This window comes from Hippoglossus hippoglossus, chromosome 14 (assembly GCF_009819705.1).
Source record: "Hippoglossus hippoglossus isolate fHipHip1 chromosome 14, fHipHip1.pri, whole genome shotgun sequence".
Lineage (NCBI taxonomy): Eukaryota > Metazoa > Chordata > Actinopteri > Pleuronectiformes > Pleuronectidae > Hippoglossus > Hippoglossus hippoglossus.
In genome coordinates, this window is record NC_047164.1 from 5292915 (window position 1) to 5313825 (window position 20911).

Below are 20911 nucleotides of genomic sequence, written 5' to 3' on the forward strand. Positions count from 1 at the left end.
ATCATAGTCGTCCTTGATTTGAGCACAGTGTAACATGAAGTTTGAACTATTATCTTTTCCCAGGTGACCAACGCGTTTGTGACTATCCATGTCCGTGACTACAACGACAACCAGCCAACCATGACCATCATCTTCCTCAGCGAGGACGGCTCTCCGAGAATCTCAGAAGGAGCCCAACCAGGACAGTATGTGGCCCGGATATCTGTCACCGACCCAGACTATGGAGAGTACGCCAACGTAAATGTGTCCCTCGAGGGCGGCGACGGGAAGTTTGCTCTTACAACCAAGGACAGCATCATTTACCTCATATATGTGGACCAAGTCTTGGATAGAGAGGAACGCGATTCGTATGACCTCCGGGTGATGGCCACGGACTCCGGCACGCCTCCCCTCAGGGCGGAGTCGTCTTTCACCATCCAGGTGACCGACGTTAATGACAACCCCCCACTGTTTGACCAGCAGGCCTACAGACAAACTATTCCTGAGGTTGTGTTTCCTGGATCCTTTGTTTTGCAAGTTACCGCTAGGGACAAGGACCAAGGACCCAATGGGGACATCAAATATAGCCTCCTCAAGGGCAAAAACTCTCACTCTGATTGGTTTTCAATTGACCCGGTCACAGGGATAATAACCACTGCAGCCGTTCTGGATTTCGAATCCGAGCCGGCCCCCAGCGTGACTGTGATTGCGACCGATAACGGCCGGCCGCCCCTGTCATCCACTGCGAAGGTGGACATTGTGCTGCAGGATGTTAACGATAACCCACCTGTGTTCTCCAGCAGCATCTACAAAGCCTCCATAAAGGAGAACACTCCAGCTGGGACCTGCTTCTTAGAGGTAAGAGAAACCGAACAAGTTTTCTCTCCCCTCTTTCCCTCTTTCCCTCTGATTCATCTTTTATCTTCCTCTGTTTCTTCTGTTTCCTCTGTACTCGTCTTTACTTTGTATAGGAAACTGCCGTTTTCAATTCTCACGGTGCTCAGTCTCGCTGTGTATTGGCCTCAGCACTACTGTCCTACTTATGCAGCCAAAACCAAGAATCCACTGTCTCCCCTGCTCCTCATCTCTTCATTCACTCTCTCTTTTCTTTCACACCCTCCCCTTAAGCCTCCTCTGATTACTTCTCTGGCAAAAGCCTGATTTGTAAATCAGTATAAATGAGTCTGGTAATCAAACGTGTTTCTGAAGTGAAAAGGAAGGATGGCGCACTCGGCAGTGCTGGCGTTTGATGTGATTCATGAAAACAGTTCTATAGGAGGAGAAAAGCAGCCGTTCAGTGTGATTCCTTTAGACGGGACACGATGTATGGAGGTATGAGAAAAAAGACAAAGTGGGAGAAAGGCAGGGAGTGAGACTTCACCTGCATTCCTGAAGCTACTGTGAGGAGATTTACTCTGCGCTGGTATGTCCTCTCTCTCACCTCGCGGGGTTGTCATGGTAACCCAGCCAGTAGCGTAGGGTGAGCCCTCGGTGTCAGTGCGGCAGCCTGGCTGTCTTGCTTTTATCTCGGCTCCTGCAGCTCCTATATATAAGCAGGACCTCTCCTGAGAGATGGAAAGTAAAGGGTCACTGGCTGTTTGTCTGCCAGCATCATGCTGCGTGTAGACTCAGTGTTTTTACAGGTTGGTTTTTACACCTGTGCTCTGAAGTGGACAAACCATGGTCCAAACTAACATCATGTCTTTGTGCACTCATGGTTTTTTATGACATATGTTCGTCCTGTGTGGATCTGACGCCAGAGTCAATTCATCGTTGACCACGTCTTTTGTTCGGACAAAATTCTTGATCCGTTGTTCCAGACCACGGTCCGAGGCACCTTTCACACCTGTTATTTAGGTTCAGACTAAACTGAAAAGTCCGTAGGTCAGGACCAAAGAAAATGTGCTGCCTAAACTTAAAGCTGCAAACTTCCTCCAATGAAAATCCTCTGGTCTTGCTAATATATGGCAACTGTACTGGAATCAGATAAATAGTTGAATTTCACATTCTTGCAGGTTCATTTACCATGAATTTGGAAGGAACGGCTGGTCGGTGTTCTGTGGAAACTGGCATATGGGCTTCTCTGCTCCTCAGGGAAGAGCAGAAGCAAGGGAATTTGACGAAGAGTATGAGATGCAAATGAAATAAAAAACGGCAGAAGAGAGTTTGACTGAGCACGGGAAGCCGAAAAGAAGCAAGCGAGACCTTAACCTGATTTACAGTTTCCTTTCTACATACAGCCTGTCCATTGTGGAATAATTGAACCCTGTAATTTGCCCCTAATGTGGCTGCTCTGTTGAATTATTATACCCCTCAACCAACAAAATACCCCCCCCCCCCCCTCGGACCTTGAGTCCAGTTGTTGCAACAGTTGTAATCAAATAGTTAGTCTTTTTTTTTTTTTTATCCTATAGCCGGCAGTTATTCTGGCACTAGGTGCAGGCGTAATCCCATGCCAGACATCACGGGTGGTTTTCCGACATGCCAGAGTGAGTGAATAAGGCTCGATTTGCTCATTCCGGCACGTTCTTTAAGACTTGTCAAGGCAAGAGTCTCCCCACTGGGGGATTTGGGATTTGCAGGCTATTGGTAGTAAACTTTTTTTCTGGGTCACTGGCATTTGTGGCCTCTGCAGATTTGACACACACACACACACACACACACACACACACACACACACACACACACACACACACACACACACACACACACACACATTGGTATTATGTTAGACCTGACATCACAGCCTAATGGATGCCATTCTGTATTTTCTCTGCATTTTCTCTGTTTACCTGCCAACCGACTGTCAAGATTACGGAGCATTTCGTATTTTGTTTTGTCAAGATAATGACCGAAGTGAAGAATTGGCTCAGCTGGTGCAATAAGCCCCACTTTCACATTTTTGTGTTATGTTATACAGAGTCGAGACGAAGAATATTGTCAGGATTGTGCTAATATTTATAAGAGATAAGAATCGCGTTCGGGGTTTGGAATTATTGCAGTGGCCTGGCGGACTGGTTGGGAATTTGAGGACAGAGGACAAAAGAATCAAATGTTTAATATCAAAACAAGAAAATGTGTTATCAGAAGAAGTGTCTGAGGAATAAAACATATTTATGCACATAAGGTAAGGATTAGTTATCCTCTCTCTTCTGCCAAAACTAACTCTAGTTCCATGTATTTTTCTATTCATAGTCTCCTTCTCTTCCGCTCACACTCTCTTTGTCTATTTTCCTTCCATTTCTGTTTCTCAGTTTTTTTGTACCTTCCTCATCATGTCTCTTTTGCTTTCTCTCTCCTCACACACACACACAGTACAGACACACACATGCTGTGCAGTCATAGTGCGGAGGAAGCCTCTTATCAGTTTGTCCGTTATAGTAATGTGCTGCACTGTTTATGTAGCCGTGATACAAAGGACTTATTTATTTCTTGGTTTCCCTCTTTTCCTCTTCCCCTGCTTCCTTAAAGTATTTCCCAGGCAAGGAGAGGTTGTCGTGCGTCCTTGTTTGTGTGTGTGTGTGTGTGTGTTTGCATGCACATTCATCCGACTCAGGTTCATATCCTGAGAAAGACGAGGTCATGAGAACAGCGTGAATCGCGCCTGGTGACGAAAAGTGACAAGCTTATTAGCGTGGCTCAGAGCCCTTATTAGCATGTAGAGGTTGCTAAAACCTTCTGATCAGCATGGGGCCTCTGTGAGTGAGCGCTAATGCCAGTGAGTTCATATAATTAGTTTCAGATCTCTCGCTCCTTTTCCTGGGTATTATCTGTGTTCCTCAGCGTCTATAAGCGTCTTTTCCTTTTTCTGTGTGGGTGGTGCCCTGCAGAGCTTCTGTCAAATCCAATGACATGCACTCCCAGCATGACCTGACCGATACCACTGCTGATCTCACAAGCAGTGACACCCGTGCTCCTGCCAGTTCTCAAACCAACAGATGAGCTGCAAGCCAGGAAAAAAAAAACAGTTTCAATAGACTTAAATAAAATATAGGCACTCTAGAGAAAAGGGAAATAAGCTGAGATGACGTCAAAGCAGCGGGACAAAGCAAACATTTGCACGTGTGCTTCCCGGTACATGGACATGTGCATGTACGTGGTACATCTGTGTATGTGCACTTGTGTACATGGTCGAGGCCAAGAAATCACTTTGAGCAGGTGATGCGTCTCCCCTGCGATGTTCACCATGTGGTTTCCTGGTCAGGCCTGTTAAACAACACTCAATCATCTCGACAGACACGCAGATGTGCTCAGCTGGGAGATATACAAAGAATGGCATGCCGGCATTTCAGTACAACAGTATAACGGTAATGCGAGGTCTGCTAGAAAGACTACAGTTTGGTTCAATGTTTTAAAGATCAAAAACTTTGATTATGACAAATAAATCAGTTGAAACATGAGTAAAACCTACAAGCTAGGGGCCCATGTACAGTAGAGGCTGCAGATGTCATTACAAAAACAGACAAATGCTATTTATACATCCTTGAAGTAGTTGGGGATAAGATTTAAGTTTGTCATGTTCACGAGTTCTTCGGTAGAAAAGTAGAAATGGTTCATCTGCAGGGGAGCCATACTGTACGATGCAGAATTTTAAAATGTTTAAGTTGATCCCTGCTGACTGCTTCTGAAAATATTCCAGCAGAAAGAGAAGTAAAGCTGAGTGAGGAATATGCTCAGTAAATGTTGCAGCACTCTGTCTATTGAATTGGAACTGCACATTCAGAGAACATGACTCTTCCAATTTCATGGAAATTTGGGGTTTGGAAGCTTGGCCTTGCTCTAAACTGACGGTCAAGAGGAAATTCTGACCCGATGGTGATAATTTCAATCCAGTCTCACTTTTCAGAAGTGCAGAAATCTTGATTTCACCTACTGAGCAGGTCGTGCTCATAAAACAAGGTGAAAACCACATGTACGGAGGCTTGTGACCTCTGTAGCGGCTGCAGGTTCTGTTCTGATCTGGCTCTTTGCTCCACGTCTTCCTCGCTCTCTCTTCCCTTTCACACTGTGGCTACATCCACATCTGCCTTTTAGTTTAAAAAAACATCACTGCACTGCTCTACACTTAAAACGAAGAAGTTTTAGTTTGAAAACTTTACGGCCGCATTGTTGTCTGGACGGGCAAAAACTGAGATGTTTGGAAACACAGTCATCCACATTCGCTTCCTGTAGAATGTGGAGTAGTTATTACTGATGCGGAGCAAAAACGCTCGTGTGGACAGAGATCGTTTTAGTTTTAAAAAGAAAATGCATTTGTGTGGATGTAGCCTTAAAATCTTAATTAAAACCAACATGTCCACAAATATCTTTAAAACAATAAAGGAGGAAAAGGTCACACATGAAAACGTGAGTGTGGTGTGACGGTGACAGGTTTCTTTTCACAGGTGGACTCGGTCCTGAACTCACCACATAAGCACTTAGACAAACACAGCTCGTCTGTCTGTCAGAGCAATCAGCCCCTTTTGGTGTGAAGTCCAAAGTTGGGGACCTCGTGGTCTCTGTTTCTCTATGGGGAAAGACCGATCATATTTAAAACCCACTCACGCACGCCCAGTGAGACTAATCACATTTGATAAACCAATAGAGCCTGAGACATATGGTGACGCACCGACACCAAGAAGGTGTTCGGTTCAAGCTTCCTGTAACTCCAGTCCCCTGCTGGTGTTGTGCTGAATCCGACCCCCACGGAAAGCGGAGCCAGACCAAACCACAGCTTCCACTTGGAGTTTGCACGCTCGCCTCTCGGGCCAGACTCACAACACACACACACACACTCCAGTCTTTATTAAGCTTGAAATGTGGGGTTAGATGAAATTTATTGTGCGCTTGATGTCCTCCCTCCTCTCACAGTGGCAGCTGCGCTTCAAATACGGCCGCGCTCTGTTGAGACTTTAATTATTCTGTCAGTGTGTTTAATTTGCTCTAGGATCAGTAGCTGAGTGAAGAGAGGCTGCAGGTCCGAGTGTTCGCTGTCGACGTGGCTGCTCGGCTGCATCGAACAGCCGATCGGCAACAAACTTCACACACACAAACGAGTTTAGAGAATGGCTTCGTGCTGTTAACAGCTGGCCCCTGTTCGCTGTGTGTTACTGTCTCCTCCTCCAGCTTTCTCTCACCGACTCTCACATCCCTCAGCTGCCAGACATGTTGACAGAATGTGTGTGACGAAGGATTGGGATGTGTGTGTTCGCTATGCAAACTATTCTCATAACATCCATCAGCGCCCTCTGTGAATTCATCACCTGTTTGCCACTGGAGGCTCCGGTGCCACGAACGATATCCGTCTTGGTTTCACGCTCAAAGCCCTGAAGTTTTATTGTTAATGACACTGGCTTTGATAACGTTATGGTGGTAACGTCTCCTGGGAATGTTTTTAGAGATGTGAAGGGTTTAATTCTTTCGTTTGTTTGGCCTGTGGTGATGCTGGTGGCAGTTTTCTTTCTGGAACTGTTAAAGTGACCTCCAGTAAATGAGTCGCGGCAAGAAAAGACCTGCTGCAGAACCGTGAAGCTGCACCACCACTGCTGCACAAAGAGCGGTTCACCTGTTTACTCAAGGTCCGGCGACGCTCGACTCAGACGCAGAACCTGAACTGGAGAAGCTGTTGCCATTGTCAAGAACATGTCTTACGTTGATGAGTCCCAGCCGCCTGTTTTGAACGTGTCGTGTGTCCAAATCGCACCAAATTCCACATTGCACTTCCTTGGAATCTCAGAAAGACACACACCAAGTTTGAAGCCGATAGGATGGACGGCTCTTGAGATACGCGAGCCACATACAGACAGAGAGAGATTTCTGGAATCATTAGGTAGACGAACCCCTCGGTTCACAGCTTCGGTCCAGTCTATAGACAGAGTGTGGAGATCCTCTGACTTTTCCCTTAGCTCCACCATGACGTTAACCGGTTCCGAGATTTGAGCGGAAAGTTTCAACAAGTGCGATGCTATCTCCTTCTGCTGGAATATTTTCAGGAGCAATCAAAGCGCTTCAAAGCCTCAAAACTCTTATCAGACACATTTCTCTTTGCTGGTGGATTTTTCAGCTCTTAGGTCGACTTTTGTTAAATCATTCAGTTTCTTTTTTTCTTCCTCTCTTCCCCCTCAGAAGCAGCACTTTGGTTCCATATCAATAGCTGTTGGCATATGCTGCGTTTTATACTTATCAGAGTGTTCAGTCATGTGTGATGTGACTGGCTGATGCCTCTGTGGAGAGGATGGCCTCACGCCTCATTAAGCCCAATACTCTGTACCATATGGCAGCGAGGGGTTTTCTTCTCTCACTCTTTCAGTCTCTCTCCAGTGTGACTGCTCTCAATTCCATTTCTTCATCTCATCTGTTAGCGAGTATCGCTCTCTCCATTCTTTCTATTGTTTGTTTCTTTTGTTTCGACCTCACGTGTCATTGGCTTTTACCCTGACGGCTCCTCTGCTGGTCGTGGCAACTTAATCTTTGCCAAGGAATCAATCTCCCATCAGTGAGCGAGACTATATCGTGAAAGGAAAATATTTCTTTCTCTCTTTGTGCGGTCATGTTTTGTTGTTTCTCAGTTCTAAGCACCAGAGATCTACAGACACCAAAGTATAGCTTTAACAATGACTTCAATAATGATAATTTTATTTTATTTAACTTAATTTACTCAAGTTAAAAAGATCCTAAACACTTAAAGTTGTTAAATGTACCCTCAGTACAACGTCTGCATCATGGAGCTATTTTCGAAAATTTCGTGTATATCATTGTATTACTCCATTTTTCCTTTTTTTTCAATAAACATTTAATTTAAAACTTAAACACATGAATAAATTACATAAACTGTGATTGATTCACTTAATTTCTGAAATGAAAAGAAGCTCAAAACAAAACACACTGACTCTTAATCCAAAGATGACCACAGTCTATAAATAACACTGGATTATTAGGTCGACCACTAACTTGGTGGTCAGTTGGTGAAAGACTCTCATGTATATTTCTATAGCAGAGAGCGACTCACTGTTTCACTCTTCCTGATGAGTCGGGCGTTCCCTCCTCCAGTGTCTCTGTATTGAAATATCTGTTTGGCTGCTGTGAGAGTAAAAAACATTAATCAAAGAAGGAGAAGTCCTGGAGTTCAGTTGAGGGAACGATGGACGGTAACATGAGACCTTCTGATAATCTCTTCAGGATAATTCCACCAGTTGTTAAGTGTTGGACGTGTAGAATCAAGGAATCTACTGGTATTAGGTTCTGTTTATATAGTTGTGATGTCGGATCCACTTTTCCTAATCATGGAAATACTAAATAGTCGGGCTGCAACTGATTATTTTCATTATTGGTCAGTGGTTTAGCATTTAAAGTATTTAGAACTATAAAAAGAATAGTGAACAGCCCCAAGGTGACGTCTTTAAATTACTTGTTTTTTTTTAAGATTAGCAGTGGAAAGACCAAATATACAGAATTTACAATCAGATAAAACAGGGTTGCAGCAAATCCTGGAACCAGCAAGTGTTTGACATCAATGATTCATATCTTTTTCAATTAATTATTTATCAATCATCATCAAATTGTTGCAGATTATTTAGCGACCAACTATTTCAGGACCTCACAAAGCACTGTTGGTCTCATCTTGTTCATTTGAGCCATAGATAGATGGACGATTTATTTTGTATTTTGACTTTTTAGTTTGGCCCATGTCCCGTCCATGGAGGACTTCAGGGACCTTATCTGCAGCCATCCACCAGGGGGCGATCTTGACACTTTGGCTTCACTTTTTGGGGCAGCTGTCACGTCGACCATCTTCATATAAAATCTAAAATCTGAACCCAGAGTTTCTCAATATCAGAAGATTCATCTAATCATGAGTTTATAAAGGTGCATAGAGAAGACAGAGGTGATCTGCAAAGCTTGTCTTTAGTGCAGACGTCTTCTGAAGCTGACAAGATGGACACAGTCAGATTCAACTCAGAACCCAGTTGAGATATCTTCTCTAGTCTGTGGAACTCACAGATATAAAACAGCTGCAATCACAGGATCCCCTGCACAGAACAGACGACAGCGAAAGGACAAAAACATTCGCAAACTTTCTATCTGTCTCAACCCTCCTGTCCTATCTTTCTATTCTCTCCTGTCTCTTTGTGTCTCTTTTCAAACGTATCTGCCGTCCAGACGTCCTCTCTGTCTCCGTCTGGGCCTCCGCTCTGTCACATGTCTCACGTCTTATTGCTCAAATCACTTTGGGAGTGAAAGGAAACAAACTCACAGTCACACACACACACACACACACACACACACACACACACACACACACACACACACACACACACACAGTCACATATGGAGAAAATACGCACCACGCACGAGCGGCTGGTGATCCCGCGGCTCTCCGCAGTTCATTAGGTCAGCTCCTAATCTAATTTCAGGACACACGCTGATTTAAGTTGGTGTAAATTAGTACGCTTCCTGTGTTTCTCTGGATTATGTTTGCTTTGGGAGGGGCTCTGTAGTCTGGGAGCAGCAGGTGGTCAATAAGTCCAGGGCGAGGGGTTGGTACAAAGAGCTGCTTTCCCAGCGTATCAGATTTTTATCATTTTGGCTTTAAGCAGAGGTGGATGTAGGGTTTGAAGTCACAGTTGGATCTGACCAAGACGTAAACTCACCGAGATAAAGATACAAAAGATTCGAAGGATTTAATTAGTTTTTCTGTGTTGGGATCTTCTTAGTGCTCGAGGGCTTCCATTCGTCATGTGTGTGTGTGTGTGTGTGTGTGTGTTGCAGCAGTAGCCTCGGAGCTGTTATCTGGCCGACTCTGCTCCTCCGCTGTTGTGTCTGCGTCCCAGCTCACTCCACACTATTTATTTTCACTATTTCCAAAGGGGTCAAAGACAGTGCAGCTACAGATATTTGTTTTCTCAAATGATTCATCCATTTAATCATCCATTCTCACCTCAGGAACTCAAACGTGGAGAGAGATGCTGAGAGACAGTACTATTCCAGATCTAGTGTTGCGTTCATCGTGCCAAAAGACACAGTATTAAACAATACTGCTGATCTCGCCTGGTCCGTGTGAGATCACAGAAATGGCACGGACCAAATAAAAAAAGCATTTTATGTTCAATGTGGTCCACATCACGCGTCTCACTTTCTTTACGTCTCCCAGATGCATTTCGGTCATGCATGCTCCTCGTCTTGTCTTGTCTTTGGACTCCAGCTTTTATAAGGATGGTTCTCACCATGAGATGTCCATTAAAGGTTAGAGCAACATCAGAAAGAGTGAGAGAAAGTTTCCACTCCACTATAGTGGAATATTTTACGAGAGAATCCCCCCGGCTACCTCCCACCTGCCCACTCAAACCTCCGCTCCCCTTCTTTTCTGCCTCTTTTTCATTCGCTGTCCTGTCCCAAGATCCTGTGCCTGATTCTACACGTCCGGCACCAACCTGACGGACTCACAATGCAGATTTCAATGCCCGAGCTCTGAAATAGTTGCCCTGCTTAAAGGAAACATAACCATCACTGCATACATTTGAAAGCAGATGGATGGTTCGTGTTTGACTGGTCGTGCAAACGCATGATAAGCTAACCAGCCGGCCCTGTAACCCAGGGCTGAGGATGATGGAGCAGGAGTATTTTGCTGGAGTAAGCCTTGAAACTGTTATTTAGTGAGATTTACACTCATCCAAGTTAAGTATACTTTAAACTGTTAACAGTTAATTTCCACTTTCAATTTGCCTCAGCAATAAAAGAGCTGCTCTTATCGTCAACCATCATTTCATTTAGATTCTGGCGCCATTTAGGCACCGGAACCGTTATAAATGTATTGATTTAGCATCGGTATCAGAGAAAAAACTCAAACTCTACCCAGCACTATTTGTACACGGGCATCATGCTGTAAAATAATGATACTGTCTCATGCACATTTATTATCAGACGACACTAATTGTATGGTAGATATTGAATTCCAAATACATGCATGCACACGGGGAGAGAAGAAGCACAGGATCAAACCGTGGAGCAGGACTTTGTGATGAGAACCACAGAAAAGTGCGAGACGTATTTTGACTCTCGGCCTCGGTGCATGTGAGCGTGCATGTGTGTTTGCGGTCGCTGGCTGCGGCCTGTCAGACGGGGCTGGAAGGACTACGGGAGTGGAAATAACTTCACTGTTTGCATGGGCAAACTGCTGTGATGTGTTTCGGTGAGCTGTACAAATCTTGGAACCGCGAGCGTGACAGGACGGGGGGGGGGGGGAATGAAAGAGTGATGACAACGAATGGAGAGGTGGGGGATTAGAAAATGTGGGGAACAGAAAAACAATTGACACGAGAGAAAATTGATTCATGGGGCTTGATTATTAACTTTATCTTCGTCGTAAAACTCCTGTCTTTTTCCCTTAGCAGCAGCGGTTTCATCCTCAGACGTGCCCCAGAGATTCCTCTTGGACCCGGTGAACCCGTACATGCAGGACGAGCAGAATATTAATTTAATAAGCAGCCTTGAGATGTGGAATAAACCTCAGTATTAAACTCACAAGCAGCTCATTGTGTGTTGGCGTTTTTAAAAGCTATAGAATCTGTGTTTATTGCAGCCTCGGACATGATTTGCCCAAATTTATAGCCACTGGGCCAAGGTCTAATTTATCAATCACTTTCAGCTTTTATATCCCTTTGAATGAGCACTCGGTGAAATATCAGTAAAGCTCCACTGACATTAACACTAATAATACGGCTATAAACACAGTTTGCCATTCATCAATAATAGCTTTGATTATTTCTCTAAGCTCGTGACTTTAAACACTCCTGACAGGCCGTGTACTGGTTTCATACTCTGGTCTTTCAAAATGCTGCGTCGAGCCACTGTCAGCAGCTTCAGGGTGGTCTACCCTGTTCTGACCAATCATACGGTAACTTGTTATTAAGGGGAACGGGATTCTTCATGTCTCCTGTGCAGTATTACAATATTTCCACCCTGCAATTTGGACAAAGCTCACGTAATGTATACTTTCTGTATTTATTTATTGGATTTTTCATTTTATTAGAATCTCCATTAGCTGATGTGGAGCTGCAGCTACTCTTACTGCTGCGGTCAGAGTCAAACATCTAATGTTGACATCAAGGGAGCAGGACTGAGAAACTTCCTACAGGAGCTATATTTATTTTATCATTTACACTATACTATAAAAATACACTTGTAGAAGATTAATGCATATATAAGAACTTTCCAACATATCACTATATTGTTATTAGTTAATCTTCTCTCTCTGTATATATATATCGTTATACACCTCTAACATAGATTTTTACTGCTGCTTTCCAACATGCAGTGAAGTCCCGCCCCCCAGTTAATTCAGCCCATGCGAGAATGCAGCAGAAAATTCCCGTCAGAGAGCGAGTGAGACATTTTGACGACATATGATGCGTGACGGACACGAAACTGGACGAATACATCATTGACAAATGTCAACTTGGAAAGACAATGAGGCAAAAAGGGCTGGTGCTGGTGTTGATGTGCTGTAAATAAGAATTTATGGTCTCTGCAGACACCCCCCCCCGCCTGAGTGCTCTGCACATTGTTGTGAACGTGTCTGAGCTGCACAATCTCCTGCTGCCTTCTTCAATTTTCTATAATACATGTATAGGGCCTCACCAGGTGTGGAGCGGGTCGTCCATTAACCAGAGGGTCGGTGGGCTCCTCCAGTCCTTGGGCAAGACACTGAACCCTAAATTTCCCCCTGACGGCTGTAAAGGCGGTGTAGGACTGGTGTGTAATAGACAAATCCCTGTGTAGTAAAGCCCTGTATGAGTGTATTGTACTTCAAAGAGCTTTACGTGGTCCATAAGACTGTTACAATATAAATTCAGCCCATTGCCAGTTGTTTTAGGGACATGTCTTGCATTCAGATTTCATTTAATATGTTTGTGTAAGAAAGATGAATCTCTCTGACTGGAAACAGTAGTCCGTACTTTAACCTCACACTGAGTTTATTCACAGGCACTGGGTGATCGGTGTCGGCTGAGGTTAGGTAAATCATCACATTTGAACCTGTCTCGCTGGTGTAAGTGATTTTTCTTTTCGAGCAAAGATGAGTCAGATTCAGTGTCAAGTCAGGAGAAGGAACATTTCTGGTGCGCGTGGCCCAAATTCAGCTCTGTGGTTTTGGATCCGATTTCCTGCGGCCCAACACACCCTGGTGTGCAGTTTAGGAAGTTCTTTATACTACTTGGAATAAATCCCTTGGTTTTGAAATAACACGTCCGTCTCGCAGAATTTAGCAGTAAAAGTGCCACTGGAGCGCACAGACGAGAGGGGGGGGGGGGGGGGGGGGGGGGGGGGGAGCAGGTGTACTTTGTTGTAAACAGAACGGCACTGGGCTCCGACTCCGCTACAATCAAGAGCTCCACACGCTGTTCAATGGGATCAAAAGAACTAACAGGGAAAGTAGCAGCGAGTCGCAAGAGCCATTGTTAAATGTCAACATCTGGTGTCCCAGCTGCTGTCACTCATCAGGGCTCAGCCCAGCAGTCGGATGGTCGGAAAATGAAAAGAAGATTTCTATTGAATCTTATATGCACTCCTTCATTTTCCAATAGAGAGGATGATTAACGGTTTTGGTTTCCGAGTCATGATGTTATACAGGAAGTAGTGCGAGGATGGGATTCGCACGAGTCGCTCCTCTCAACACTTAATAAACCACACGTCTGAGTGGTTGTAGATATTAGTACGAATTTAACCACACATTTAGGGTCAATTACTGTTGATGCAGCTGAATCAAAACCAATAAAACAGATGAATCCTGTGAAAGTGAACCTCAACAAAGAACAGGATAAGTAGTTTCCATATATAAACATTCCACAATTGTGAATAAAGACCTTTTAATGATTTATTTTAAGCGTCTGAATGGGACGTAGTTACCTCTGCCAAAGAGGTTATGCTTTGCCCCTGTGTGATGGTCTGTTTGTTGGTGGGTTGTTTTGTTTGTCAGCAGGATTGTGCAAAAACTACAAAACTAATTTCCAAGAAACTTAATAGGAAGATGGGCCAAGAAGAAACCTCATTACATTTTGGTGCAACGTCCTATTCTCTGAAGGGTAAAAGAAATCTGCAAAACTGGAAGTGCTTTCTAAATTGCCTTCTACAAATATGTACAGTGTCCTCATACACACACACACACGCACATATAAACATTCATGCACAGTCTACATGCTTCCCTGTACTGACCTGTTTGCGTCGTTACACCCACAACCCTGTCGGGCTGTTGCGAGCTCTTGGTGCCGGTGCTCCAGGGGATGATTATAGAGGAGCTGCTTGATTGCACAAATCTCGGAGCGCCGGATCCGCTGCTCAAATACCGGATACGAGAGCTAATGTGGATCCATGGAGGGATATTTTCTCTTTGTTTCTTATCTAACGCTTCTTTCAAGTCATGCAGATGGCGAACGTGAGATCACAGTGAAAGCAGAACATATGATACTGCTTACTCGGGATATTGCGCTCTGCGCTATATGTTGTAATGAAGCGTGCAGGGATGGTAATGAATTGTAAAAGTCTGGTCTCGATTGACCATCACATGGCTGTTTCATGCTTCACAATATGCAAGTTGGATTGTAATTACATTTAATTTGTAGGTGATGTTAGATTAGTGAGTGGTAAACCTACAGTTTGTGTACAATTACTAGTTTTTTGACATACATTGTAAGTTTGGAAGTTTTCCAAAATCCAAACTTCCATTTTCTCATTGTCTCTCCCACAGTTCTTCTTTTTGAACATTTCTTTGAACTTTTGCACTAATCTATCTCTTAGGTAGAGCAATCCAATCAAAAATGCTTAGTGTTACATATTCAGAACATTACATTGCTATATATTGTTGTAGCCCACCATTGGGGGTGTAATTGCTTCATTACATTGAGTCATTTGCAGTGTGATGTGATTAATTAGGGAGTAAGAGGAGCAACAGCTCACATGGAAATCATACCTAGGAAAAGGTCAGTGCTACAGAAGCGGATGTTCCTGATCATTAAGGGAAAAACAACCTGTTTCCTCAAAGATTAGACCAAACATTCATTATATTCATATTGAATTACCACATGAGACATTGTGGAAAGGGAAATGTATTTAATGCGTTTGCTTGAACACCTTAATATTTCACGGTGAACAGCTGAGAGAGCTGGATGTATGGATGATTCATCGTGAAGAAAGAGAAGAGCTGTGAAAACGACGAGGACTCAGCCCACGGGTGGAAAAGGGAGTGGTGAAAAGGATGGCGGCTTGTGGTGTGAAAGCAGGGTGCATCGGAGGTGCTGATGGTTACCATGACAATGAGAGACGTAGATGGAGGATGGGGGGAGGTGGGGCCGAACCGATTCATCACCCCTTTCCTCTGGTGTGTGCGACTGTGTGTCTGCGTGCAGGATTTCACCTCTACCTGTCCGACTGCACCCTTGAAACAGGCGATTTCTCTGCAGCACTCCCTGCTAACACACACATTTATTAAACAAAAAGTGGAGCAGGGCAGTGGAGACTTGGATGGGAAACAGATTGGTAGCAGAGACACCAGCTGTGCAGCTCGTCCAACACTGAATTTTGCAGTGGAGGGGGGAAGAGAGAGAGAGATGGAGTAAAAAGAGGACAAATGTCTTTGTCTTCCAGCAGCACATCATTGTCCACATTGTTTTCACGGCTTTATCTCGTCGAACCTGCAGACTGAGCGCGGTATCAGAGAATTCCACGAGGCTGCAACGAGAGACAAGCTATTGATCAGATGATAATGGCGTCAATGAGGGGACTGTATCTGCAAATTAGAGCAACAGCAGATTCGACTTTGTGTGTGTGTGTGTGTGTGTGTGTGTGTGTGTGTGTGTGTGTGTGTGTGTGTGTGTGTGTGTGTGTGTGTGTGTAAAAGGCAGGAATCTTCCTTTCAAAGATATTTTTTATGGCTGTCAGGGGGAGAGCGGGGTCATGTTATTCTAACTGGGCACGGAGAGGAGCAGGCAGACAGTCTTCATATGAACACTCAGCCATATGAAGGATGATGGCCATTACTTCATACAGATAGCATGTGCAATGCGTGCATGTGTGTATGCATGTGGTGGAGGGGGGGTTGGCGTGATGGGTTTTCTGAAGGGTTGGAGCCATCGTTCAGCGGTAACCATGGTAACAGGACTCTCAGGACCACAGGGAGGGAAAAGAGAGGAGGAGGAGGAGGAGGAGGAGGAGACAGAGGGAATTATGGGGGAGCGTGGTCGGGGTCTGTGTCTTATGATAAGCGATAATGAAAATCTGGGCCCCGCTGATCCAAAATGGAGAGCAGCGTGTTTTTTTTTGGCCATGTGACAGATCAAAATAAGATTTAAAGCAAATTAAATCGTAATGAATCAGACTTTTCAAGGACTGAAGTACCTGAATGAGTGTGAAATTGCATAAAAAAGTATTCATGCAGTTCTTTCTTAAACAGCCTTTTCGACTGTTCCCGCAGCTCCTTTAAAGTGGGCTATCGAAATGTAATCTCTAGGCCAAAGAAAACTCTTCTCATGCTGAAAACCTGCTCTGGTCTGTGCACACATGTGTGCGATTTGCTTTTGTAGTGTAATTTCACGCACAGACAACGTGTGTGTACGTGCGTGTTACTGCTCAAACTCATTCTTTCAGCAACCGAAGTGCGACTTAATGTGAGGTTAACGATCCTCCGCCAGCTCAACAGAATCACCATGTGCATGTTTTATTTGCATCACCTTTAAATCCCTGCGGTGCGCCGCTGCTTTGAGGTAAACTGAGGTAATGTTTAAACTGGCTTTCCCAGCGCCGCTCTCTCCACAACTTTAAATACTCTGCGCATGAGCCAGATCGACTGGCACAGCAGCGTGTTCGGGCCCAGTGGTTTGAATTAGCAGAAAAGTAAATTCCCGTTTAAGTTTGTTCTCTTTGCTCTCGCCTGTTTTCACTCATGCCTTCTTTTCCTCCCCTGCTTATCTAAACTGACGCTGCAGGTTCGCTCCAGCTTTTCAGGCGGCTGCATCCACAACACTTCCCCTTCTGTCTCTCCCAATTCAGCGGAGGCTCGTGACGAGCACGCACACTCGCACAATGTACATAGCCCCCAACTGTGGATCTAAATGGAGTTCTTTGTTTTCTTAATTGTCAAATTAAACATGTCACTCTGCTTGAATGGGACGCACATATGCCAGCTGCCGGTTCACCCAGTGGAGAAAGTAAATGGTGGTGGTGGTGGTGGTGGTGGTGGGGAGTTAGAGACACGAGCCCCCTTCCTCACAGAAAAACTAATTGAGCATGCACTCACCCACACACACACACACACACACGCACACACAATGAGGAGAGGATGAAGGAAAGTCGGTGCAATCTTTTGTCTGTCACAGAGTGAGGCTGGATGGACGACCCCCTCATCTGGTAACAATCACCTCACAGGCTGCCTCACTCTCTTGCTCGTGTGTGTGTGTGTGTGTGAGCATACGTAGTACTCGTGAGCACGTAGATGTTAGGACAAGCATGTGCGTCCGTGTGTGTTTACGTGTGTGTTTCTATTTCCCCGAGTGCCACTAGAAAGCCCATCCATCGTAGAGCTGTGTGTGAAATATGAAGGAAGAGGAGAGCTGCCTCCAACATGGAAAACTGCAACATGTTATAAAGTGGGCACCTTCTTTCTTCTTTTCCCAGGGGGTGGTTATTCTTTTATATTTATTGGACGTCCTTCTCCAATCACACATCCTCCATTTTGACCCATTAGTCTGGCCTTCCCTCCAGCTGCCTCTCTTTTCATAGCGGAGTGGTCCGGGCTGCCCACAGCTCCTCACAATACACACCTCCATCTCACGCTGCGGGAGCAATCCTCCTGCTGGTTGCTCGATGAACGCCGTTGAGATGTGGCGCACAGAGGAAGGATCATTTAGCTTAATTAATGTCCTCCTGCCGCACGGCCCCGAAGACCCATAACTAAGGCTCCGGATTCAGAGCCGTCTGTATTGGTTTAAGACTGAAAAGAGCGAGGACTTGAACCTTGGCTCGAGGTCCAATCAGCGGCTCATTTTCGGAGGCAGCTGTCGGCCTCTCTATTTGGAGCCATTAGGAGTTAAAAAGGAAAAATCAATCATAGAATCTGGCAAAGGCAGAATTTGTCAATGAGCAACTGAGTTCAAGCCATTTCCTTCAATTTACATTTATTCTAAAAACCAAACAGGTTCTCCTGTTTTTATTGGAGAAAAGCTTTTTATTTTCCCCAACAGCCATTTTTGGCTCCAGTTCTTTAAAGCCTGTGCGCTGTGTAATAAAGTGATGTGGCGTCTTATCCCCCTTCCGCCATTTCATCCTGGTGATTTAGAGGAGTGTAGTCAGGTCCTCGTTTTCACAAGGTTCGCCTTGATGAATAAGATTTCTTCTGGCGCTGCTCTCTGGGTCTGGGTGAGATTTTCTGCCTCTCTCTCTCTCTCTCTCTCTTTCTTCTTTCAAGTTACATCAGTGAGGCTCGACATACACCAGAGGATATTTGGCTGAAATCCTGAATGAGACGCACAGAATCGCCGCGGAAACGGATAAATACCTGAGTCTCTTCAGGGCGAGAGTTAAAAGAAGACGCAGGATTTCCATTTAGAAAATCTAACTCTGAGGATTTTAAACATTCAACCAGGATGGAAAAGAAAACGAAAGAAAAGAAAAGAAAGAAAGAGACGAGGATTGAAGGACGAGAATGAGATGGACAGGCGTGCGGGTCAACTGACAAACAGGCTCATATTCAGTTACACACACACATTTCATGGTCTTTTGTGTCAATATCTTTGTATTCATTGTTAACACGCTGCTGGTGGTCTGCATGGAGTTAGCGTGCGTGCTGTGCGTTCCATTAATCACACACACACACACACACACACACACACACACACACACACACACACACACACACACACACACACAGACACACACACACACACAGACACAAAGAGAGATCTCCAGCCAAGATAGAGGAGAGCTGTGGCACTTATACACCTAATAAATCAGTCATTCACAAATTTTTGTATGTATGCATTTACTGTGCAACCCACACAGTGACACACACACACATCTCTACACTGCTGACCTTTACACACTCACTTACAGACACACAAACGCAGCAGGCTCACATAGGCTTGTATAGTAATGTTCTATTTAGAGGTCACCTTGGCTGGAGTGCACACACACACACACACACACAGGCATTATTTCATGTGTGACAGCTGCCTTATGAAGTGACTTATTTGTGGTATTGAAAAAACGCCACAGCTCCGACTCCTCGGACGTTTCTGGAGCGGTCCCCAGGCTGAGACGGGCTCCGTTTGGATTCCTCCGTTGGGTGGAGCGACGGAGGACTATCAGAGACCTGGATCTGCAGGGGGCGGAAACACGCTGCCTGGTTCAGCCATCACGTCTCTCCCACTTTTGGAAACCGGCACGTATATAGAGGAGGGGCGGGGATCTGGCATCCTGCACTAAGCCAGGGGTTTGGGCTCAGCCGGGCAAAACAGGATGAGTGTGTCAGATGCACTGGGGTTTCTCAGGTGCGAGGGACAAAGGTGCATTTACGTCCCGGCACGCTTGACAGAATCACAGCTGACAGCTCCGTCCTCGGGGCTCGGCCACAAATTCATATTCATGGTGAACAAACGGGGGTCGTATATACTCCAGTGCATGTGAGGCGAAAGGGGCGAAAGAATGGAGAGGAAAGTTTTGAATGACACAGGTTTGATGTCAACCCAAATCAACTCACATTTTTCAAAACAAGCCCTGATGCAAAGCTCTGCAACTTCAGCCAGCGAGGTGCAAGAGATACAGAGGAGGAGGGAGGAGATAAAGGATTCAGTCATGTTGCACTGATAATAACTTGTAGTCAATTATCTGGATTAAACACAAGCGGGACTGGTTTGTGTTTGGTTTCCAATTATATTCTTTGTTCTCCTGGTCCTCGTAGACGTTTTCAGTCCTCGCAGTGGAAGTGGTTTACTGGGCACGCACACAAACACAGTTGCTCAGCAGGATTTTGCACCTTTGGGCCCATCGCACAGGCACATTACAGTTATTTTACGGCTGATCCACTCTCTGCTGTATAAATAGCACGATCGTTTTATACTGTATTGTTTTGTAGGACTCAAATCTCTCAAATTTTGGGCCATCTTTTTCCAGAACCGAGCCCCCGGGGAAGGACTCAGAAGGACTCATGCCTCCTTATCCGTATTCTTTCTATTGTTTTGCAGCTGTTTTTTGTAATAATTGTATTTGGAAACCAGTGTACAGTGCCTGTAATTCCCAATGCGGCAGTTACTGGACACCACCTTTTGAAGATTGTGAATCCGATGTGGAGATTTCTTATATATTGGGTCACGGTTCTGACCAGGGACTGTTATATATATGATAAAGTATTCCTCATCTTATTATGGACCCCTTTGTGGCCCCCCCAGCTCCCTTTATGGTGTCTGGACCCTGCTTTTGGAACCACTGATCTGGGCTTCATGCTACCTTGATGAGACACAGGAGTACAGAGTCAGGTTTGGTTAGCCTGCAGACCTCAGATCCAGGATGGAGGTAACGTGAGATGCAGACTATAGCAGACCTATGGAAACAAGGAGACGTCCGTTTATAGTCCAGCTATAGAGATTTAATCTGTACTATTAAACTGAGCCAGTGGCGTCGCTCTGCTGCTCCTTTCTTATGGGATTTTTTTTTTTAAACAGAGAACTACTGTGATTTATTATGGACACGTCTGAAGTGCTTCACTTTCTTTGTCCACGTCTGCTCTTCTGCCTCGTTTTGTCTTGTCGTACCTGCGCACAGAGCCTGAGAGTTGCAGGCTACTGAAATCATCATACATGCATACATACAGTGTGTGGTGTGTTTGAATGTGCAGTCTCAGAGTCTCTGTGTTAACACATGGGTCTGTGTAGTGTTTTCCTGCAGGGTCTCTGGAGGAAGGGTCAGAATCTCA

At 44.9% G+C, this 20911-nt stretch overlaps 1 protein-coding gene across 1 annotated transcript in view; it reads left to right on the plus strand.

Moving 5' to 3' along the window:
* dchs1b (dachsous cadherin-related 1b) overlaps positions 1-20911 on the plus strand; it is a 90051-nt gene that overhangs the window by 19144 nt on the left and 49996 nt on the right. The window contains 1 exon segment of the mRNA XM_034606624.1: positions 64-837. Coding sequence (XP_034462515.1) covers positions 64-837 — 774 coding nt within the window.